The 24,957-nt window shown below is 35.3% G+C and overlaps 4 protein-coding genes across 4 annotated transcripts; all 4 read right to left on the bottom strand.

Annotated features, from left to right (window-relative positions):
* Positions 1-1,550: 1,550 nt before the first annotated feature.
* LOC122313330 (sphinganine C4-monooxygenase 1-like) lies at positions 1,551-4,471 on the bottom strand. The gene is made up of 2 exons (XM_043128223.1): positions 3,776-4,471; positions 1,551-2,260 (listed from the first exon to the last, which is right to left on the bottom strand). The coding sequence occupies exons 1-2, from the start codon at positions 3,995-3,997 to the stop codon at positions 1,706-1,708; spliced, it is 777 nt and encodes a 258-aa protein (XP_042984157.1). The 5' UTR covers positions 3,998-4,471; the 3' UTR covers positions 1,551-1,705.
* Positions 4,472-8,673: 4,202 nt separating this feature from the next.
* LOC122313864 (origin of replication complex subunit 6-like) lies at positions 8,674-12,089 on the bottom strand. The gene is made up of 10 exons (XM_043129143.1): positions 11,866-12,089; positions 11,717-11,763; positions 11,521-11,625; positions 11,320-11,400; positions 10,974-11,085; positions 10,773-10,835; positions 10,578-10,665; positions 10,413-10,483; positions 9,098-9,194; positions 8,674-8,998 (listed from the first exon to the last, which is right to left on the bottom strand). The coding sequence occupies exons 1-9, from the start codon at positions 11,983-11,985 to the stop codon at positions 9,144-9,146; spliced, it is 738 nt and encodes a 245-aa protein (XP_042985077.1). The 5' UTR covers positions 11,986-12,089; the 3' UTR covers positions 8,674-8,998; positions 9,098-9,143.
* A 2,796-nt stretch (positions 12,090-14,885) lies between these two features.
* Positions 14,886-17,413, bottom strand: LOC122314208. Its single transcript, XM_043129632.1, has 2 exons — positions 15,397-17,413; positions 14,886-15,294 (listed from the first exon to the last, which is right to left on the bottom strand). The coding sequence occupies exons 1-2, from the start codon at positions 15,613-15,615 to the stop codon at positions 15,022-15,024; spliced, it is 492 nt and encodes a 163-aa protein (XP_042985566.1). The 5' UTR covers positions 15,616-17,413; the 3' UTR covers positions 14,886-15,021.
* Positions 17,414-18,840: 1,427 nt separating this feature from the next.
* On the bottom strand, positions 18,841-24,872 carry LOC122313050 (protein HGH1 homolog). The gene is made up of 10 exons (XM_043127760.1): positions 24,710-24,872; positions 24,380-24,502; positions 23,894-24,091; positions 23,366-23,444; positions 22,780-22,925; positions 21,162-21,275; positions 20,373-20,504; positions 19,501-19,614; positions 19,314-19,371; positions 18,841-19,227 (listed from the first exon to the last, which is right to left on the bottom strand). The coding sequence occupies exons 1-9, from the start codon at positions 24,761-24,763 to the stop codon at positions 19,321-19,323; spliced, it is 1,011 nt and encodes a 336-aa protein (XP_042983694.1). The 5' UTR covers positions 24,764-24,872; the 3' UTR covers positions 18,841-19,227; positions 19,314-19,320.
* Between the last annotated feature and the right edge of the window lie 85 nt (positions 24,873-24,957).

Genomic DNA, 24,957 nt, shown 5'->3' with positions numbered 1-24,957 from the left:
AGAACATCAAGTTCTATTCAAAAGCACAAGGAATGTCCTGTAAAATGACAACCAACTTGCCAAACTATTCTATACTTCAAACAAATACTGGCTGCTCAAATCAATTTTGATAACCACCTTATAAATAAGGTGGTCCATGATCTTATCCTATTTCATGAAAATCCTAACCCAGTAAATTGTCTAAGCATATTCGCTTTAGTCAGTGCCAGAAATCATTTGGATTTGATACAAATCCTGAACAAGACAATCTTAATGAAGGACAGAGTAATAACTGCTGCTGTTTTACATTAAGAGTAGACTGCAAAATAAGAAGCCAGCGATGCAATATCTCTACTACATTTTAAAACAGCTTCACTACTCCTAATACCAAATGGGAATGGGATCTAATTGTCAAGGGGTTTTGTGGCAGCATACCGTTGAAAATATGTCTGTCTTGTAAAATCAAGGAGCCTAGAATGAAGAGGTTTTCTCAGATATTCTATTTTTGCAACAGTCGCGGTATAGAGCCTATCTTACCAAGAAAATGAAGAACAGTTGGGAGAAACTGGCTGAGAAGGCAGCCCTGCACATGATGGGGTCCAGAAGTAATAATAGAAAACAAAAGTGGGTGAGACTTTAATGATATAAAATGGACAAAATTGATACAAAAAAGAAAATCTATTTCCGCAGAACTGATAGCTAGCTGGGGTAGACCATTTTGTGGTGAAGCCTGGCGGACTATGCAAAGGGTAATCTGAAACCAGAATATTCAGAATAGACGGTAATAAAACTGTTAGGTATCTATCTGCAACATAAGATGAGGTTCATGTGTTGGACCACTGCACAAGACGGCACTTAATGCATCAGTTAGGTTACTAACGCCATACGTGGAGGGAAGATGAGCCATTCAACTACCTAACGATTTGAAGAACATGCATGGAAAATTCGACCAGAGATATATTTACAACCGTCCTCCCAACTTTCTTAACGGATTTGAGAAAAAACCAAAAAAGAAGGAAAATCAAGGCCTGAAACATATTTATAACCGTCATTTCCTAATGTTCGATATCTTCATGACTCAAGAATTAAATTATGTATTCCTCAGAGAAATATGATGGGGACCTAATGGTCCCCACTTGAACTTCTAACAAATCAATTTCTGAATAATTCATTGTTTCAACATGTTCTAGATGAAGAACCATCTAACCTGCCTCTAAACCTGAGAGACGCAGTGGGAGTACTAGTTTAATTTGAAATTTTTTTAAGATATCAATTTTTTTCCATAATTATTACAATTTAGTTTGACGCCTTACTCCATAATTCCAGTCAGAGGGACAAATCTCTTGTAAAATTCAGGACTTGTAATCAGAGCATCTCTAAAGAATGTTGCTAACCTGACATCTCTACCCCAGTTGTGTGCATTGATGTTAATAATGAAAATGTGTTTGCATCGATGCATCTTTAGGAACTTCCGGGCAAGGAAGCATGCTTCTCAGCCTCATGATTAAGGTTATGGATGCCCAAAAAAACCTTGAATTTCAAAATAGATTTATCTGGCGGTACACCGTTCCTTGGATTCATAAGAGCTTCCAAACTATATTAACAAAAAGAAATAGACGTATAAAGCACAATAATATATGTACATACAAATAATAACATAGGAAAGGTGGCTCTTTAAAGGAAAAAATCATAATCGTACAAACGATGAATGTTTATCACTCAACAATTAATCATCCTTGTAGTCTCTAGTAGGCCGTGCCTCAAAGCCACCAGCTGCTCTTTTCTCTAACGAGTAAGGCATATACGTACCAAGAATTCTATCCCACATTATGAAGAATGGCTGTGAGAAGTTGTACTTGTTGCCATAAAGCTGATGGTGGACATCATGATAAGCAGTATTGTTTTGAAAGAACGTGTGAAAGAGATTCCCAGGAAGCCATAATCCGCAATGGTCATCTACCGTTTTGATGGTAGCAAAGGAGAAGAAGAAGATCGAGGCTCGAGGGGACATACCAGAGAGAAGAAAAGATAGGGCCCCACCAATTGTGTCAAGGAGAAGCCCCTCCAACGGGTGATTGTACAGAGCTCCAAATGCATAGGGCACAACAAGACGATGATGTTGAGAATGAATATGCTTGTACAAGAACTTGTTGTGATGCATGTATCTGTGCATAAAGTATTGCCAAGTATCCAAGACCAACATAGCAGTTATGAACTGTCTAGCTAAAACGAATAAGGAAGACCTTGGACCATCAACAGCCCCTACTTCATCTCCTGTCACCTACATAACATCCATACATTATATATTGATAGCAGGGTCTAAGCATATCTACTGTATAAAACATATCAGCTGGGAGTTAGAGCCCAATAGCTGCTAGAAAGATATGGACTTACTGGCTTAACAGTCATCAATATCATAGGAAGAAAAATGACAGGAGAAGGAGAATGATAAAATAGCTCAACGAAAACCAAAAAATATAGACTTGGAAAGGCTGTAAAAAGCAAACACAAATTCCACACAAGCAAAAGTATCCATGTGAGCATAACTTCAACTTTAATCATGGTCTTAGTCACCATATTCCCAACCAATTTCAACGTCAAAATCATCTAAAATATTTCACACTGACGGCAGTTTCCATGATTACTTTGCCCATGTTACTTCATGATATGAATGCCTTCTCCATTTCAATTAATAAAATTTAATTATTACTCATTTATTCACATACCATACAACAACATACGCATAGGGATGCACAACACACTTTTCAACTGGTACTTTATGATCTAAAAGTTACACGGGACAAATCTGGAGGTTAGTTGGACAACAGGGCACCCCCAAAGTGGCCCTACGCCAGATCATGCAATCATGTAGTGACTAGTCAGAAAATTTTGCACCCTCATTAGACAAAACTAGACCAAATGCAATATTTATGACCACATGTAGACCAATGGTAAGCCATAACCATTTTTCTTGTTTGCACTGGATTACACCCATACCCACCCACCATAAATCGATGGTTTGAACTAAATCGTGTCAACATGGAAGCGATGCAACTAAAACTGTCCATCAAAGATATTTCTAAAGAGAGACACATTTCAAATCAAAATTTCACCAAAACCACCTCATGCCAAATGTTTAAAAAAGGAAAGGCACAGATGTATTAGTAATTCCTAACTCAAGGAATTATGGCTGACATATCAAGTTGTGGACATGCCTCAAACAGATGAAAAGGATCTGAAATTGGAAAAAGACCTATACTACCACGTATCACGGTATCAGTGCATTCTGCTCCGGGGACACACATTCATAAAGTCAATAAGTTTTCTTGAAAAGTGAAATTAAGAATATAGGCTTACAATAAAAATAAATAAATAAATAAATAATAAAGAAAGACGAAAAAGGTAGAAAAGATAATAACTCTAACCAAATGTTATATTCAAGATGGCATCAAACCACGCTATAAAATCTTGCAGTTATAAAATATTATAGAAAGCAAAACAACTATTAAAGGAATAAACTAGTATTGTACCACTACATCTGACTGATCAAGCATGACAATCACGGAGTCAAGGATCATGCGTGTAAAATCCGAAACCAAATTGTCTATAAAAAAGGAAACATTAAACACGAATAAAAAAATAACTTTTCAGATAACTGAATCGAATGTCCCATCTATAACCTATCGGTCCCATATTTTTGGCCTAATTGATCCAAAATTCGTTCCTAAAAGAAAAGGGCAAAACTCAATCCAAAGTTAGCCACCCAAAAAATAGACGAACTTCTAAATACACTCACCGTGAACAATAGGATTGCGACAATAGCCTGAACAATCTGTTGAAGAAGGACCCCTTTGACCACGGTACCCTTGGACACCAAGTTCTTTTCGTCCTCGTCTTTCTTAGAGTGCAGCCGGTAATTCTCAAAGTATCCCAACAAAACATATATCCCGGAATAAACCCAATACACCACGATTGGTGCAAAAGTGCCTAACAACTCGTCCGAAATCGAAATACCCATCTTCTAAAACGTGGAGAAGTTTTCAAGTTACAGAAGTATTAGAAAGTGAGCAAAGGTCGCGAAATTTGCATTAGAATCGAAAACCCCACAAGAACAGAACAATCAAATGTCGGAATTGGAAGCCCCACGCCACTATAAGGGGAAAGAGGGAACTGACCTTCCCTGGTTGCTTTTCGGTCTACGTTGGAATTGGTTTTTTGTGAACGATAGTATTCCCGAAAACGATTGGTGGGGAAATATATTCCGAAAAGAAACCAAAATTTATAGATTAATACGGGTGGATGATGGAATCAAATTAGGGTTCGAAAAATAAGGCAACCCGATCCGAAGGGACTCTCTAGAAATTGGAATCATAGGGGGGAGAGAGAGTAGAGAGAAGACCCGTAGGTAGGTTTTACGTATAGAGGATGGAGACCCAAAAAAATCAAAGCGGGTCTCTTCTCCGGATGGCGAAGAAGGGGGCCGGGGGTGGGAGGTAGCTAGCTGGGTGAGGCCGATTTTATATTAAAATTGATGGACTCAGTACGTGGCAATTTGTGGGTTACAGAGACGTAGATGAAGGGTATAGAATGATTGGCAAATAAAGCCATGGAGATTAATCCGTCCTGATTTATTTATTAATTTATTTATTTTCGGCGTGCGTTTTGATTCTGTGGACGATAAAAACGCACTGGTTTTGACTGACAATGACTGACTTTTGAATATCTGAGGGATGGTAGGCAGAAAAAGTAAACAAAGATGCGCGCGGACTTGGCAACGTTGCTTGTAACCCAAGGTAGCCGCCCTCTTTGATTGAGCACACGTGACACACATCAATGGGCTGGAATTCACGATATTCTCGATGGCACTGGGTTTTATATTTATGTGATTTGGAATCAAATCCTAAGAAACATCGACTATTTTTCTTACTATTTTTCCGTATTATTTTTTTAAAAACGCTACAAATTGAAACTATTTACTTATTCTGCCTTTATTTTGCCTTATTTGTGAAAGATATTTTCTAAAATTATTCTGAGAGATTAAAGTCTGGTTGTTTCGGATAAATGAATTAATTGATATAGTATATTTTGAAGGGTAATGTGTGCCCAATAGGTTAAATACTACTTTTTAATTTTTTTTTTCTTTTATCTTCTCCATATTTTTTAAAAATATTTAAATATTTTTAAAAAATAAAAAAATACATCAATATACTAATATTCACTTTTTTAATTATTAAGTATAAAATAATAATAATAATAAAAGTTAAAATACATGAGCCGTTAAAATAAAATAACAAATTCGTGGGACGCACAAGCATTTTCCTATTTTGAAATGAGTTTATATATATCAATAGCTAAAAATATGCTACCTAATAAGTATATTTATAGGTGGATGGTTGTCCACAATTATTTCATCATTAAGTTTGGGTTTTAAAGTCCATTAGGTTGTAATCACTCCGAGCCAAGTTGAGCTTTGGAGTTATTTCGTCGAACTAGACTCAAATAATTCAAGCTCAAGCTTGTCGAGTTGAGCCGACTTCGAGCTCAAGTCGGGTAATTTATCGATCTTTGTTTGTATTCTTTAACGAGCTTGAATCAAGTTGAGCTGAGTCAAGTTATTACTCGAGTTTTGTTTATACTCTTATATATGAATTTTGAATGAACTAAATAATTAAAAATACCAAATTGCAAAATAAAATATTAAATCTAATAAAAGTTTTACAATAAAATTATAACATTTTTATGAATACATTTCTTAGGTGGTTTTACATTGTAGTATATAATGAAACTACCAAGTCCTATATGCTAACTATTGCACATTATAAAATATATATTATAATTGATCACTTAAGTACTTAATTAACTAACATATAATTATGAACTATATTTAATATATAGGTGTAAATGACTATCGATAAGTAATTAGGTTACATACTACATATTTAATTATAAAGGTAACTACGCTTATGTTACTAAATTTAATATATATATATATATAGAAGCATATGTGTGTGTGTAAGAATACTAACATATAGAAATAAATTATATATATATATATATATATATATATTTAATGATTTATGGACTATCTCTAATCAAGTTAAACTAACGAGTCGAGGTGGGTATGAATAAATTATATATATTTATAGTACTTCTCCCATAAATATAAGGAACCAAGGGTGGCTCTAGAGCCACCGTAGGGTTGCTCATTATTACCATCCTCTCATCATCTCATAAAATAATATTAAATAATTGAAAAATTGTTTGTTATATTTTACTTATTAACCAATTATCTAATATTACATCAAGAAATGCTAAAAAGATGATGATTAAAAAAATAATGAATAACATTTTTTTATCATCCAAAAAAAACTTTTAGCTGACTATATAATTATTGTTATTGATATTATTAAAACTACAGTTATTATTATGTCGTTGCTTATAATATAATGTCAATGTTGCTTTGCTTTTTTGCCGTCGTTGTTGTTTTGGTACCAACTTTATTACTACAAGGGATGGCTGTATTTTCTATGGATTTTTTTTCAGCGAACACTCGCAGGGAGATGCCAAATTTTCACTTTGACCTGTTTAATTAGCTTTGTTTGGTTTCTAGGACTGCCGAATGGAGGTTGTCACCAAACAACTATACAAGTATTAAATAAATAAATACATGTTACCTCTGAAATTACATAAATGCCATTCTGTTGCACAATTCAAATTATTTTAAAATTTTGTTATATACAAGTAAAGTCGCGTACTAATCTGCATACTAATATTAATTTATTCGTATTTAAAATTTAAATTAATACTATTTTTAATAAAATCTAATTTTTAACCAATCAAAATAAATTAATGTATATATTAATACATAATTATCCCTGTAATTAGATTTTTTTTTATTATTTTATAGCTCACGTGTTGCGCGCTAACATAATTTTTTTCCCATTTATTGAGGATCGCTTTAAGAGTTATTAAATGAATATATTTGAATGTTTTCAGTTACCCTCTTATGGGTATGAATATATTTGAATATATATATATAATATTCAGAGTGGTACTACACCTACCACACGTTGTCTTGATAAGTGTATTTTACTTTTTTTTTTTTTTTTTACTTTTTTCATGTATTAAAATTATAGAAATGATCTCAGATATTATAAATATGAAATAAAGAAATGATATTTGTAATACTTAAATATGCAGGTTTGGCATATTCATTTTGAAAAAAATAAGTAAATATAAAATTTATATAAAAAATTATTTTTTTAAATAGTGAATTGTATTTTTTTAAGAAATAGTACATAAAGCTTGCATATTCTAAAATTGTATGTAGCATTGTTCTATTAAATAATAGTTAATAGTAGTAAAAAGTAATGAAAAATATGTAAAAAATAATGATAAAATAATAAATAGTAGTAGAGTATTCTCAAAATATTTCATTACCCAAATATTTTTTAGAAAAAAATTCACATAAAAAAAAAAAAATTTAATCATTAAAAAATTCACATTATTAAAAAATATTCCTTAAAAAAAAAAAAATCAGTCGAGACAAATTGTGTAGACCCCCACATCCTAATATTTACCCTAAACCCTAAAAATCTGGGGGGGGGGCCATACAAAAAAGTCAAAATTCATGTTAATCGGGAATCCATTTGGATCAACCATAAACGGATTTGGATTATCATCCATCCAATATTTAATTCTGGCTATAATATTTAAGTTTTTCTTAAGTACATTTAGCATTTTCTTACATTAAAATTCAAAATATTCAGTGGACTGGTTAGAAATTGTAGATTTGCATTTCATATTCCTAGTAAGTATTTCTCCTTGAAATCCCTGCAAATCACCCACACTTTAAGATTAAATTTGTTTATTAATGGACATAAAAATCAACGGTAACCAAACGATCCCAAGACAGCTGGAGATCAACGTTCATGAATGAGCTAAATCCACGGCAAATTTAGGTTAAAAAATGGAGCTACGTATCAGATTCTCTGCAATGGTGTTTTTTCCATGCTCCCTTCCTAGTATTACAAGTTACAAGTAACAACCCTTTTCTGAGGTTCATTGATGCGTTTTGCCATATAGGGTGGCTGCTAGAGTTGGCTTTGTCTATTTCTTTTTTCAGCCAGTCTTTAAGGCCCATTTTTAAAGCAGACAATAATGCTAATGCTTGCCGCTTTGTATAAAATGAGTTGTTGCAATAATGTATGCCAGTCAGTCATTTCCCTTTATGATCCAAACTGATAGGGCACATGAAACGGAATCTCTATGCATTAAAAAAATCTACTATTAAATTATTTTCTTAATATTAATTAATGTGATATCCAATTGTGACGCGCGGTCTGCATGTGTCGCCACTGTTAGTAACGCCCCTCGCCAACGATTCATCACAATTTTCAATTGCTACACTATATTCCCACTTTTCCTAACCAAGGATAGAGTAAAAGTGGATGTGACAATTCCTTCCAGTCAGTCTAGACCAGCACGTTGCAGTACACCCCTTTGTACTTCAGCTTCTAACTACAGTTTTATATTTTGTTCATCAAATTATTTAAAAGTTGTTGCTAAAGAGTCCCCCCTTGTGGAAATTGGGTGGGAGCCAATTTATTTTTACTCCGATTACCCCATTTGTTCTTTTGTTTTTGTGTTGAATGCATGTTAGCTAATTTGTAAATTGTAAATTGTATTCGCTAGTTTATCTATAAATGCCTTATTGGCTAAGAAAAAAAAAAATAATGTGATATTAAGTGATTGGTAGATAAATAAAATTTAATAAATACCCTTCCAATCATTTAATATCACATCATAAAATAATAATTGAGCAGATCATGATTAACACGTATAAGGAACCAAGCTTGACACCTTACATGACCAAAACCATGTCTTGAGCTTTTCTTCCCACGTGAATTTCCATCACAGCATTACCAGAAATTTCTCTTACATAGCCTCCTCCCAACTGTTATGTCTCTGCAACTTTGTAAAGTTAAGAGTCCACTTTGCTTGGTCCGCTTGCAAAGAACTGAAAAATGCAAATAGATAAACAAAATTAGTAAGGGTGACATTCTTTGATGTGTGATGTGGCACTGCAAAAACCGAGAAGGGAAGTGTTTGTCAAAACCTTTGGTGTTGTTTTGGTTGTTAGATGCAACGACAGAAGATTTCCACTACAAATAAGCATGTTTTTCGGTTCTTTTGATCTTCTTGTAACTTGAAAACTGCAGGTGCATTATATCGATTTCATTAGACAGAACATAAAACTTATTTCAGGAGTTTGACTTTAATCGCCATAGCAGATAAATCTTCAAGGTGAACACAACGCTTCACACCATAATATTGGATAAGGCAAGATGACTACGCTATATAGCAAAGCACAATGACAGCCTCAATAAATGGGTGGTAGTGGGATTTTTGCAGTGATTCACTGTCCCCTATTTTCTATCTTGGCTCATACTTGCATATAAAGCTCAATTCAGATGTAAAACACTGACATTTCCAAGAGCATCTATCTGGTCATACAACAAAAAGTGAATCTATTAATTAGAAATCTCGTCTAACACCCTACAAATCAACTAAGGCCAGTGCCAGAGCCTTCTAGAATCGGATCCCAACTACATGTCATCACAGTCCATTGAGCTCGAACTGATCAGTGGGAACACATACTCCCTCTATTTGGTGAAATTTATTATTTACCACTCATTAAGTGCTGATTTCATATTTCGTACATATTATTGTTAAGTTACGATATATGCTAAGCACTCATCTCACTTCTATCCTACTGTGTTGACGTGACAATACCCATCAACCATTTTATATCAATTCTTGATTTTTAAAATGACAAATTGAAGATTTGATGGATAATGCCACATCATTATAGTAAGATAAGAATATGATAAGAGTATAATATATAGTATTTTCATATTATTATGAACTATATTAGTATGCTGCCTCTACACTTTACGACAATAATCTAGCGGTGCCCCGGTGAGATTATTAGGAACATAAGCACGCAAATTTTATACAAGAATTCAGAAAATAACCCAACTCGTACAAATCTGGGAAACTAAAATGTGCTGACTTGAAGCAGAGAAATGCAGGCCTTAACAATCTCTCTAAAAATTGAATAAACTAGAGTTTGCACCCTCTAAAGATGGGTAACCTGCAGCCCTCTAGATAATGTGATCCATTTTAAAAACTGGAGCAAGAGGAAAAACATTGCAGCCATATTAAATTCCAAAACGAGATCAAGAGGTCAATATGAAAGTCAATACAGTAATGCTAAGGCTAATGGCCAAAATGAGTATCAGAGCTGAGAGGACTGGATACATCTCTACATTTGATCTTATCTAGAGCCAAACAAGAGTGACTCACGTTACCTGAAGAAAAGAAAAGAAAAGAAAAAAACTGGACAACAATTTGTCATGCTGTTATAGTACCTCTGGTTCATCATCAGATAAATAACCACCATCCTCCATTTTCCTTTTTCCAGGTAATACGTCCAAAAGTTCTGAAAAGGAAGGAAGATATAAGGTGCTTAGCAACATTGACTGACTCAAACATAACGCTACAAAGTGACAATCTAAGCATCTATAGGGACATACCTCGATTCCCCTTTACATCTCCGGCATCCTTCTTCTCCTTTGCAACTCCAAAAACATCATGGCACAAGTCCTTCATGGATGTAGAAACCTGCAGAAGGAAACACTAATCGTTATCAGACATATTAAAAGCCAAGAACGAAAGTTATAGCTGGCTACACATAACAATCATGCATAATTCGAAGTCGCCTGTCTTACATTAGAGAATTCAGGTTCAAATGCACCACAGAGCTCGATCAACTTGAGCTTGTCTACCTTTAGCTGTAAAATAAGCAGGAAAATATCATAATTAGGTCAAAACACTATAAGGGAACTCATTCCCCTTCCTATGTATGGTGAAGAAGAGACATGAATCATTATTATTTTAATAAGTAGAGATATAGGCTATTAATGAGGTACCTTATGCTTTTTAGCACACAAATAGAACGCCACAGAAGTAAACAAGGGGCGAGTGAAGTCAGCACTCGCCCGCCGAGAAGCTGGCAATGAAGCCAGAAACCGTTCCTTATAACTGAAAAGCAAACATTTTAACAAACGTTCACATATAGCATCTCAACAAAATCGGAAAAGGGCCAGCGACTATAGACTTCAAACACTTTGAAATCCAAAAGAAAAAGAAAAAAACACATTAACCAAAATACCTAAACTAAAATGACCACCAACATTGTGAAACATTTAGCATTTTGCAAAAGTAATAAATTTCATACTCGGAAATGCTGACATTGTGAAAGTAAATGAGTCTTACAGAGATAAGCCCTTTTTCACAAAAGGGATGAGCCTCACACATCCGAACTGAATCGCCAACTCCCTTACATCCAGGTTGTTCCTGCAAATTAAAACATCACAGCATTGCAACACTCCAATCCAATCTAAGCCCCATTTCACCACCCATACCAATAGAATAAAACTCAAACGTTATAAGTAAAACGAGCAAAAAGGCACGCACTTGACGCCAAGTCCGTTCTGCAACGAATTGAAAGACCTGCTATAAGCCTTCTCCGACATGCCACTCAGCCTTATAGCACTTTGCCGATCAAATAAAACCCCTAACCTATAATCATTGAATCCAATAATCGGAACGATAACACCCTTATCCAAAAAGAAAAACGAAGTTTTCATCGATTAAGCAATAAGATCAGTACCTTGTCGCGGCGATTTCTAAGCAGATTATAGCTTTACAAACCTCTCCCTACAAGTAACAACCCAATATTCAATTATCACTAAATATTCATTTGCCCATTTCCATATATTTTTAAAAATGTACTTGAATGAAGATTGTAATGAAACTCACGACGCCGATAATGGAGGAGTCGAACTGGACGTCACAGAGGCGACGGAGCTCTGCGGCTTTCCGGATCAAGTGCTTGGACTCAGACAGGCCCAACTTTTTGACTACCTCCGAGAGGTCCATTTTCAACAAATCGGGGGGTCTACGGGTTTATCGGGTAGGGAGAGGGGAACGGAGGTTTTGCATGTGAAGATAACCGAGAGAGATTAGGCAAACTAACTGTAGGAGTTGGCGGGAATACGTATTTGATCTTCAATTTTTCTTTTCCTATTTTTGAATAATTCCGCGCGCGCAAACTGACAAAAGGTTTCCGCGGGAATTATATGTGGGCCTGCGGCGGATGTTTCCACTAATAATTACACAATTAACAACGAACTTTTAATTTTAAAATTAAAATGGGCTTGGGCTAATCAACAGAACCCGTTTGTTTGTTTTTTCAGCTTACAATAATAATAATAAAACAGTTCTTCTAGGTACCACCGGGGTTGCGTCCCCGGCTGACGTGGCATATGCCACGTCAGCTGAGCAAGTAAAAAAAAAGAAAAGAAAAGAAAAAGAAAAAAAAGCAGAACAGAAAGAGGGGGGAAACGAGTACGAGTGGCATTTTGAGCATTTTGGACCGGAGGAGAGGAGAGAAATCAGTCAACGTTAGAGGAGATCTGAGATTCCCCCGAGTTCGGTCGCCGAGCAAAGCCGTATTTCGTCGCCGTCTTCAGCCGGCTTTGGTCGCCGTGGTTCATGCCGTAAACGCCTCCCAGCTTCTAGATCTGTCGTCGTCGTGTAAGTAACTTAGGTGTTCAACCATCGACGGTCAGCCTTATGTTTTGGTTGTCGGCCTTCTCTGTTTTTGGTTGTCGGCGGCATCTGTGCTTGCCGTTGGTTTGTTCTGTGATTTTGTCTTGAATTCATGGCAATTTTGTTATAGTGATAAGTTCATACAAAGTCCACGTTTGTGGCTGGTGGGTGGCTCTGTTTGTGGTTTTTGTAGTGTTCAATTATTATAACACTAATTTATCACTGCGTTGGATAGACATGTTGGATTTCTATTTACACGAATTTATCAGACCTAGTTGGATTATTGTGTATGTTGTACTGGGTTTGTTTCCTTGTGTTTGAGTTAATTAAGTGTGAATATTCCAAAACAAAAACGCTATGGCCAACAATTTGAGTTAAAACATAAAGACTCCATTTATAGGAAATTCCTATCTGACAATCAGTCAAGTGCATTTACTTTGCCTGGTTGATTTAGTAATGGATTTCCAACTTCAATGAATATGTTGAACCTATTTTAAGAGGTATAATAGTCTGAATTGGCCTAACTCAACGTCCTTCCATTTATAATTTCCTAATGTGGACTTTTTCAGGAGTGTTTGACATCATATGCTGGACCTCTCATGATGAAGAAAGGAGAATGAATTGGTTGCTTTTGAACTGGGGGTTTTGAAAACTCTATTTTACTTAAAAGAAAAAAAAAAAAAAAAACAGATTGGTTAGGAAACTTGAAAAATGAAATTTAATTTCCCAAAGGAATCAAGATATTGATGAAGTATTATTTATGGATAAGTATTTACTGGGTTGGATTATTTTGTTTGAGTTAAGTGTAAATGAGATAATAAATATAAATTAGAATATTTATAGTAATACAATATACGGATGATTTTATTTTATATTTATTACTTTTATAAAATACCCATATGTTAATGGCCAATTTTTTCATATGTACTGATATTTCATATCTAATATCTTGTATGCATATATTTACCAGCCTACCAACATATTTTGTAACAAATATATGTGTGTTACAATTTTTAACTTGTACCAAAATTTATAAAAATTGTATTAATTTTTGTGGCTTGAATGTATTGATACTCTTATTCTATGATAAGATATAAATTGAGTTGCATTTGTCTTCTTTTCAGCATGGGAAACGAGAAAGAACAACCACCCTCCCTTACACCTGGCAGCTCAAACACCTCATTTGCGGTATATATCAATAGAAAAATATTTGGATTTTAATGAGTTTTTATTTATTAGAAAGTTACGTCATTAACAAGATGTTGTATTCATATGTTAGGGCATACCATCAACTAGTCCAAACATTCTAAATGACATGCCTGGGTACTTTGGATCGGTGCCTGCGTGGTCACCGGCTTTTCTACCATATAATGTTGGCAACCAATACCCATTTCAAGATGGCATGGAAAGTTCGACTCCTCACATCAGTACAAGCTTTGCTACAAGCAACTATAAAGGTACAAAGATAATAGCCCTGATGGTGGGGAAACTGAAGTGCAATGTGATTCTCCAAGAGTTGAAGAAAGTACTGAGGATTACCTGAATACACGGGAAACAGAGGTAGATTGTAGTGCTGGGACATCTCATAATGTGGTAATGGATGAGAATGATATGGTTGAGGAGCCAAGCAAGGGGATGGAGTTTAATTCCTTTGAAGATTTATTGAGTTATTATAAGCAATATGGTAAGAAATGTGGCTTTGGGTTAATAGATTTCTTAAGATTGAATGTAATCCATGACGTTTGTATGGGAATGTGGGCAGATTCTTGTGGATGGAAAATATTATGTGGCTTGGATGAGAGAGTTGGATGGAAAACATTTTGTGGATTTAATGCATGTAGGTAGATTGAGTTCATATGTAAACTTAGCCACATGTAAACTCAGGACATTTAGTGGAGTATTTTTAGTTGATGTTATTGAGTTATTAATGTTTTGGTTACAGTTATGCCAAACTGTATCGGGGGATGGAGTTTTTCTAGATATGGTTTTTTGCTATGTCAATATGAAATGTTATGAATATTGTTAATGGCATTATCTTGGAAAAATTCTTGTTAATATTTCAATATGAAATGTTATGAATTAGTTTGGAACATTCATATGGAATATTTCAGGACATTCTCGTTTGAAATTCGTTTAACATACAATTAAGTGTGTGGACCAGTTTGTCAACAATCAGTTCAATGACACAAATAGAAGGGCGATTTATACATTATCTACTAAGTTCTACATCCAATACTTCGGTTGACTACAAACTGACTACAAACACTTCATATTACGTGAAGTGCACGTCCAATACAAGTGCAAAAGTCGAGTACAAAGCCACAAAGCCAACATAAGTGATGGTTTACAAACACTAGTTAATAATTACTTGGATACTACAAGATAGAATGCAACAAAAAATGCAAATGCCCAAACACTAAGGGGAAGCTGTGTGCGTCTGAGCCTGATCTCAGCTTCTCTATTTTCAATCTCAACCACCCTCCCTTCTAGCTCAATCTCCCTCTTCTCGACATCAAGCAATTTCTTCTCAAGTTCTTTCAGCTTCCTTAATAATGCTTGGATGGTCATTGCTCGAAGTTCAAGCTCTCCCATCTGATCTCTATCTACCCATTTGAAAAACTTGCAATATGGTAATCCCTACTCAAATGCAGCAAATGCCCAAAAATGTTAGATGATTCAGTTCAGACAGAATTTCCATGTTAAAAAAATGTATCTTGTGTAGAAATTTAAATGGATTACCTGTGTATTGTACTTTGGACACCCTAAGAAGGGTCGTCCTGGATTTCTTGCAATATTTGCATATCTCATCGTGGCTTCAACCTCACAGTAACATTTAGTAGAGGATGCGGAAGAAATTGATGATGCTGACATTGTTAGATCCCCCAAAATCACAAAGTAGTTAACTTGGAGAGAGTTTTCAAAAGAGTTTTCTGTGCATGTACTTGTCAGTGAGTACATGATGAGAGAAATGCAAAAAACATAGAAACAGAATTAGAAGATTTATACAATCCCAAAAAATCATTTCATAACCCACAACAAAATATAACTCGACAGAAAAAGAGGCCAAAATTGTCAATCTCCCAACCATGTGTTGCTCGAATAATATCTACTTCAACATTAATAGAGGCATTCAATAAGTGATGGTTATACTTCTATTCAAATATGTTTCACAAATTATCAATCAATTGATCTAAATACTAAGTTTATAAAAGCTTTGTCTGAAGTGCTTTAGTTCCTTTTGTTTTCATCCAAGCCTGAGCAGATATATAGAAAGCATACTAAACAATTAACCCAGTCAAGAAAATGGAAATGGGTGTCCATGGTTTTTGTTTACAAAGCCAAACAATTTCTACAAACTCGAATACAGTGAAGACTCGGAACAGGGAGGGTCAATTAGTACAGGGCATCCATTTGAACTAACTAAATTTACTTGGATAAGAAAACAAAATCGAAACAAAATTAGCTACCAGTTTGTTACAATCAGCAATTAGCTACCACTTTCAAGATGCAAACCAGATTACAAACAAACAAAGATAGCATTTAGATGATTTTCACCGAGAATACTGAGGCCCCTGCAAAGCCGGGTTATACTAAACAAGTAAGTTTTATTTTCCTATGCAATAAACAATACAGAACAGAACTCAAGAGGGTACCCTTCGAAAACTATACCCGATAAAATCTAATTTCTAAATATGCAGTATAGAAAAGGGTACCACAGAAATTTATCGAATCTGAGCTTCAAATCTGCCGCTCCCACAAGTTCTTTGGTTCCTTGGTCCCACAGGCCAACGGAAAAAAAGAAAAAAAAAATCGAAACGGGGGGGTGTTCGTGGGTGTTCTAGGGTTCCGGGTTCTGAGAGGGTTCGTGTGTGTTCTAGGGTTTGTGGGTGTTCGATGGGGAGTACATCACAAAGCCGTGGGTGTTCTAGGGTTCCGGGTTCTTCTAGGGTTTGTGGGTGTTCGATGGGGAGTACATCACAAGGCCGTGGGTGTTCTAGGGCTCGTGGGTGTTCGATGGGGAGTACATCACAAGGCCGGGATGGGGGTCTTTCTTGGCTGAACACGACGACTCAGATGAGTGCTCGAAGACGATGGGGCGAAGCATCAAACGGTGACGATGTGTCCGTATGGGTTTTCGAAGGGGAGGAATAGATTGGGGGTTTTGATGGGGAGTAGATTGGGACTGCCGGGATGGGGGTTTTTGTTGGCTGACCACGACGACGACGATTTTTATGGCTCGAAGCCGATGGGGCGAAGCATCAAACGGTGACTCTTCTGTGTCGGTATGGGTTTTCGAATGGGAGAAACAGATTGGGAGTTTCGAAGGTCACGCCGGGGATCATTCCGGGATGGGGGTTTTGGGATTTTGATGGCCCGAAGCCGATGGTGGACGGTGGACTCTGTTTCGTGATGGGGCAAGATGAGGGAAGATGGTGGACGGTGGACAACATTCTGGATGGGGTTTCAAAGGTTCGAAGGAAGAAGAACCTTGTGTTTTCAGGAACTTTTGATCCCATTGTATTCCCTTCCCCCCAAACAAGAAAAGAAAAATTTAATTTTTTAAAATAAATTAAATTAAATTAAATAGGCTGACGTGGCATAAGCCGAGGCCGCGCCGGGGTCCCAGGCCGGTTGCGTATAGCATTTTTTATAATAAAATGTCCCCTATATATCTTGAATAGAGTTTTTCTATTCAACAACTTTATACTACATTTGTTGATGTGAATTTTTATTTTTTTTTCTCAACACGTGTGGTGTAGAACTGCAGCAGCACACCAATGGATGCTAAAAGTATATTTTTCATAATGAATAATGCTAAACAGATCGAGAGATTATACGTAGAGAGTACACCAATGGGTGCATTTCCTGTGTTTTTTTAAATAATAAAAAAAAAAATGACAAAGGAAATGCACTCATGGTACACTCTTCGGTACATCTAGCAGCATGTTCTAATGGCTAAAAGACATGATAGATATCTATCAAACAATAGATTAACTTTTGTTTTTTAAAATAACAAACTCAAAAAAAAAATAGATAGTATTCAATTATCATAATAGGTAAAAATAGAATAATGATATAGTATATAATATCTTTTTTAAGAAAGTGTTGTCAAAGTTAAGGGTGTAAAAATAAACCGAAAAATCGGTCTGGACTTGATTCGATTCAATTTTTGACTGTCTTGATTCGGAAGTGATACCTTCATTTTAAAAACCAGCCAAATCTGATTTGGAATCGATTTTACATTTTCCAATACCGGACCGGTTCACATATTATATATATTTTATTAATTTTTAATATTGTATATAATATATTTTATATTATATATAATTTTTTATATATAATTATGTATGAAATAATATTTTAGAATTTATAATATAACATTTTAATTTTAAACATAAATATTAATTTGATTATATGTTTTAAATATAAAATATATATATCAAATACATTTTATTGCCTAATAAATTCTAATATATTTCTTTTGATAAATATATCAGCAATACTAATATATTTAATATATTAAAATTGAAAAACCGAGCTGAAATGGATCGGAACTAATAAAACCAGAAGTACTGGTTTAAGGAGGTAACCGGTGCGTAATTGATTTTATAAAATGCAAAACCGGTATTACTGGTTCGATCTTAAATTTTGTTCAAAATCAGACCAAATCGGACCAATTACATCCCTAGTCAAAGCGAACTAAATGGTCCTAGCCAATATCCTAGGGTCTTGATTCAATTGTCTATTAAATTTGTACAGCTTGATATGATACTTAGATTGTAAATATAAATTTTTTTATAAAGCACATTCGATATATCATGTTAAACAATATCAATTTATAATTTTTGTAAAATCTCTGCTTTACCTGGTCACTTTTCAAATTGTTTGTTTTTAATGTCATTATGTGCAAAAACGCAAGCAGGTCTCGGATATCAAACTGTCCCTCACTCGAGGGCTGAGCTCAGGTATACAAGTTAATTAGCTATAAACGGTATTGTAACCAGGTGGCATAGCTTGATCAGCTTATTCAATATGAATATCATTATTTTGTTGTTGTTCAAAATATTTATTTAGGATTATCCCATAGAATGATCAGTGCCTTGCCCAAACAAGCCAACCCTAGAAAGAGGTTTCTTAATGAACCAACTAAATGGATCCAATTCAGGGTTTGGATGAAGCAAATGGTTTAATTATTCCCTTTCGGGTACAATTCTTCATACCAATCTGAGCTGTTCAATTGGGGGTAAAAGTTCTGAGGTAAGACGTACATATGGTTGTGAAATGACACATAACAAACCAAATGTCACCCCAGACCAATAAAAATGCACGTGGCTCACAAGCTTTTAAATATTACTGTCTACATTACTCTACAAGCCAAAAAGAACACTGGTCATGGCTTGTACCTTTTAAGCTCTACCTTTGATTTTGAAGGATACAACCAACGAATGCGAAAATTCCTCCCATCCAGCCCTTCGGCCCCAACCTTTTTATGGGATACGATCTAAATTACATGTTGAGAACAACTTTCCCAACTGTTATGCTGAGAAAGTAAACTGGGAATCATGAAACCTACATCCATAAATGAACAAAAGGTATGACTTGCATTGACCTTCAAACCCAGCATTAAATTCATGTGGGATTGAAAGAACACATACAGAACTGCTAACTTGATGTCTCTGTGGATGGTTCCTCTGTGTCACTGTTGTGAATCAGCTGGTAAACAATACGAGAGTTGATATTTGTAGCAAGTTAGCAACAGAGAAATGCACAAGATGAAAGAAGCCACTACAAATTACAATGAAAGAAGGAAAATAATAGGTCAGAAGATGGGTTTTTGCATACCAAGGAGCCAACCCGTTCATATGCTTCCATTACTTTTGTATCTTCCTCAGTCTCATACCCCACTTGAAGTATTCTTGGTCCATTGACAGACCAAAAAGCTCTTTGACCTGCCTCCTGAAAGAATATGGAAGTATGGCTTAAGAAGCAGTATACCATTTTCCAGTTAGGGGTAACAAGCTTGAAGTTGGAAGGATAAATATAATAATAATAATATATATATATATATATTTTTTGAAGCATCCAGATACTCCAAATAAGGAGAACGCCCACAATTATTGGCATAAAGAGAATAATTAATTTATTCTGCTTCTGTCAACAGACATAACATCGTATGAAAACCAATGCACAAATGCACTCTCCATGCAACAGCACAAGTACCCTACTAAATATTATCCACAGCTTTAGGAAAAGTGCTTAGTCTTCCATAGGGCTCAGAAGCCAAGGGTGCTCAAGTCCTCAGTCCAGCTTAGTTGGAAGAGAAAAAACACTAAAATTTTCGACTAATGGAAGGAGTAGGCTACATAACATGGCTAGTCTTCTTCCACCTCAAAGCCCTCTCCTTTCATGAGTTGAACCTGGAACTCCCTCTTTTAAAGAGGGGGGGCATGGCTACAAAGGCTAGTGGTAAATTTCCTTAGTTCACGCACAGATGCAGGGAACAAGCTTGCAACTCTTTGTTGTCTAACAAGAAGAGAAAAGTTCTGCATGTTCTTATAAGACAATTTGTTAAAGAAAGCACATTTTTCTTATAAATGTTCTGAGTTATATTTTTAAAGATGGTCTCAATCAATTTACATGCTGGTAAAGTATAATTAGATTAATCAAAACGGCACAACTAATCTAAAAATGAAAATTTTTGGTACTTATTTGACCTGTAATGAGATCAAGTAAACAGCCTCCAGTGCTTGTACTCGTATTTCAGGATCGGTAACAGGTTCACGCTCAATCGAGAGTGCACTTGCAAGCTCAAGTGGCATTTTTGATGTGTCCTGTTTATTATAAATCTGGACACAAGTCACCCAGTCAACAGAAAAGAATTCCAAACATTACCTTATGCAATTGAGAAAAGAAAGTTGAAATCATATATTGAGATTGCAAGTGAAAAAAACAATGAACACCATATACAGTTTGTAACTGCAAAATGAAGACGTTTTCTGCAAAACTTCAATGAAAATTAAACTTATCAAAAAAGGAAAAAAAAAAAAGAAATTCTAAAAGAACTAACAGCAGCAAATAAAAGAACCTCATTGAATAACCATATTGTTATCATTCCAAATACTATCTTCTCTATGTTTTTTACTACAAAATCTGCAGGTATCTAAACAATCAACCATGATCTTGGTTGATTTTAAATTTTGATTTGAGTAATTAGCATGCCTAAAATACAAAGAATAAAACAGCATTTAGTTACTACGGCCTCCTTTCTGTACCTGCGAATGGAACTAGTTCCATGGAAAATGAATATTTTAATAAGGGAGCAACCTATAACTTTTTTTGATAGGACAGGAGCAACCTATAACGTACCACAGAAAAATTGAACTTAGAAAGTTGGGCCTAATTTTCTGGTAGTTAACTAAAGAGTCAAGCCCTTCCCAACCAATTTAATAAAATACAAATGCTTTAAAGGGTTAAGAAAAGCGAAAAAAGAAAAAGCAAAGTACCTTGTTACCGGCGACTGGTAGAAGTAAAGCTGGCCAAAGAAACTCTGATATCAAAAGCAAATTCTGTAGCTGACTCTCAGCTTCAAAACAACAATTCCGAATTGTTCCAGAAACCTGCATGCCAAAAAAATATCCTCTAACCACACACACACAGAGCTAAGAAGATAACTATAAAGCCTAATTTGGTGGCATTGGTATTGATATTGGCCACTTTAGCATGACCATAGCAACCTTTATTACATATGCTTTTCAAGCTTCAGAAGCTAAACCAAGCTCACTAATTGGCCCATCCAATACACACCTGAAGGTCATACAATTACCTGTCATAACTTAGCAGGTTTATATAATCTGTCAATAATCATTTTTTTAAGAAAGACTATTGCATTGGAATTATCTGTCGCACTGTTAAAAGACCAACCTCTGCTTAAGTTTAGCTTGGTGCATAAGGCTCTTAATAAGCCAGTTCAGGTCATCCAGAAACAGACAGTATGATATGGCTACCCTGCTTCAAAGCCCTCTAGAATCTTTAACTTGGGTCATTAATCATGTTGGTCCAACCAAAGGACAATCTCATGAGAGATGGCTCGGATAAAATTTTACATTTCAGCTCTTTTGTATTAAGTTGTACCAGTTAGACCAAGACTTTGATGTTGCATAAGAAAATGACTCCTAAATCATAGAATTTGTGAGTTCAGCATATCTGTATATAGCTAAACATAGTCTTCTATCATCATAAAATGTTAGGACAATTTCCTCTAATTATTTTAACTCAGAAAGAGTTCTGTAACACTCTGAATTGGCTAAGTCCCATATTATGTGGGTGGACTAGAATAGAGTAATGATATAGGTGCATGAGTGCCAAGTCCCACATTGGTTCTTTAACTCAACTTTATTCCAAGGAGCTCCAATTCTAATTTTAACTGGTATTTTTTGAGTATAAGCACAGATGTAACTACTGTTTTCCTTATCAACGATCCGAGTAGGCAAGATTGTAATACCCTGAATTGTTTAGCTCCACATTGGGTGGGTAAATTATTCTCTACCATGTGAAACAAAGCTTTATAATCATTTCAATGCCCTTCAATTGTAACCTTGACAAGTACTTTTGGAGTATAAACGTAGATATGACTGATGCTTTCCTTGGACCGTTACAAGTTTGATTACACATACAAAATTAAGGGGGCTTTCTCTGCAATATTACTCAAAAAATGCATCGAATTCATTAGTATGCTTTAAAACAACATAGAAGGGATCCATAAAGGGTCCAATTCGACATGACTGAAAGAGGCATAACCAATCCCATGTCTTTCACAAGATATAAAGAAGATAGGTTTGCTTATACAATGTACAATTCTGGGCTATCATTTGCTGCAATTATTATATGCATAGAGAAACCCATGATCCAAGTCTGTCTATTTTTTTTTTTTTATAAGTCATCTGTCTAAAAAACTCAAGGACCTTCACTTCTTGTTTGTGCTTTCTTTTATTAACGGTGAAGAATAACAGAAATTCTTCGAAATATATACATCCCAATACACGGTAGACGGGTAGAGTAAACAACATTCCATTTGAAAATAAGAATATGGTCCTTTTAGGTAATCCAATCTATTGAACATACCCCCCTCTTTCTCAGTGGACTACTTGAATCAAACTGTCTAATAATCTGCTTCAGAAGCCCTCGTTTAGGGTCCAGTAAAAGTTTCCTTCCTGCTTCCAGCTTTGAGATGTTTACAAGTATTGAACCGACATGTTCAAATGGATCATCTGGTAGATGTGTGCGGTAAAGAATCTCAGAACAACATTGTTGGATGAACACACTGAACAAGACATTGGAAAACCAGAATATACAAGAATAATAACATACAAAAAGCATACACTAATGAAAAAGAGCTTTTAAATTAGCAATAGCTGTTTTCCCAATTTTTCAGTCCCAGATTATAAGTTTCTCAGGCAAAAACAATCTATACTCACCAAAAATAAAATTTTAACAATCATGCAGTCTTCAAGTAGAAATATAGTCATGACTCATGACCAATGAAGCCCATTAATTAGGTTAGGAAATTATGCCAAAGATTTTATGACAGTGTAGAGAGAAAATTGGGTTGAATCACCGATCTACAGTGGTCCTGAACAACCTAAATTCCAGTATTGTCATATATTATATGTATGGAAGCAAACTTGAGTTCAACAGAAGAAAAACACACCACTACTTTCACTGGAGGTTCTACAAAATGATCTCACAAGCTTCATAACATACAGTCCGTGCATCTTCTCGTCTTCAGTCTACAACAAGAAAAATTCCACCATAACTAACTGAAGTATCAATACTTTCTTTTTTTTACAGGTAATCAAGAAGTTTTATTCATAAAAGTAGGCAAAGCCCAAGTACACAGAGAGCATACATGAGAAACGCCTAAATTAGCTAACTGAAGTATCAATACGATATGACATAGAACAATAAAATCATGTATTACTAACTTGACCTAACAAATAATAACAAGAAAACTACTTATCAAAATAATAATAATAATAATAACAATAATAACAAGAAAACTTATCTACAATTCAATCAAAAGATAATAGGAAACAAAGAAACCAGAAATGGCTTAATTGATTGCAATTGATATATATATATATATATATATATATGTATATAATATGTGTGTGTGTGCATGCGTTTTGATAGACTGCAAAGAAAACTAATGATTATAGAAAGAAGCAGATTATCACACCTGTAGCAATGAAGCAATCCCAGCATCCAACTGCGTGAGATTGACTAGAAGCATAACGAGTAATCGCCCATTGCCAGAGTCTGGCTTATATAGGTTTTCCATGGCCATTTTGATCATTCCCATCTCAACCATCTTTGCTGCGAGATCCGAATTCTGTGAAAGATTTACAAGAGCTTCCGCTGCAGGTCCTGACACCTCCTATAAACGTTTAACTAACTATTATGCTGCTCCACTTTATACTTGATATAGAATGCTAAAGAGTCAGCAAGTTTGTGTTAAATCATAATCCCAAGTTCAACAGCCGTCGAGCATAATATAAGATTAAAACAATGTCGTATGATAATAGCAATCATGTAAACGGTCCCTTTTCATTTTTATTTTTCCAAGCCCTATCAATTCTTGATTAGTTTTGTTTACATGGATGGTGAATAAGCCTCTTGTCTATTTACACTCAAAAGTTGGGCTAGATTGAATTTGAGGGAGCACCTTTGGTGCCCTTAAGAGTCGAGATAGTGACGGAAGAACGATCTTCGCGTCTTTGGCAAGAGATTGCAAGCCATCCTCAGAGCCCGTTAATCCCCGAACAATATCCACAGCCGCCTGTGTAACCTATAGATTTAAAAAGAGAAAAAAGAACAAAAAGCTAATATCAAATAATCCTCAATAATGTACTCGGTATAGACTCTTTGGTAAGTGAATCCAGAGATTCGTGGAGAGAAATTGAAATCTTTGCAACGGCCAATTTTTGGCAAGTAGCTTTCCTGTAAGTTTCTCAGAAAACAAAAGGAGACTGTTGAGAAAGAGCAGGAAACTCACTTGAGGAGAGGGGGAGGAGAGAAAGCCCACTAATTCCTCCAGTTCGTTCGCCATTGATTTTCTTCTCTGCAGTTCGCGCAGACACGGCGAAGCTCGACCGCCCTAAAATAAGACGCCGTTGCACGCTCTACTTCCCAGTACTGCTACAGGCAACCTTGGCGCGGAACCGTGGGGAAATCGGCTGACGATTATGCCACGTCAGCCGATATATTAAAAATAAATAAATAAATAAATAAAAAGGATGAAAA

This window comes from Carya illinoinensis, chromosome 6, assembly GCF_018687715.1.
Source record: "Carya illinoinensis cultivar Pawnee chromosome 6, C.illinoinensisPawnee_v1, whole genome shotgun sequence".
Classification (NCBI taxonomy): Eukaryota; Viridiplantae; Streptophyta; class Magnoliopsida; order Fagales; family Juglandaceae; genus Carya; species Carya illinoinensis.
This window is presented reverse-complemented; position numbering and strand designations above follow the sequence as displayed.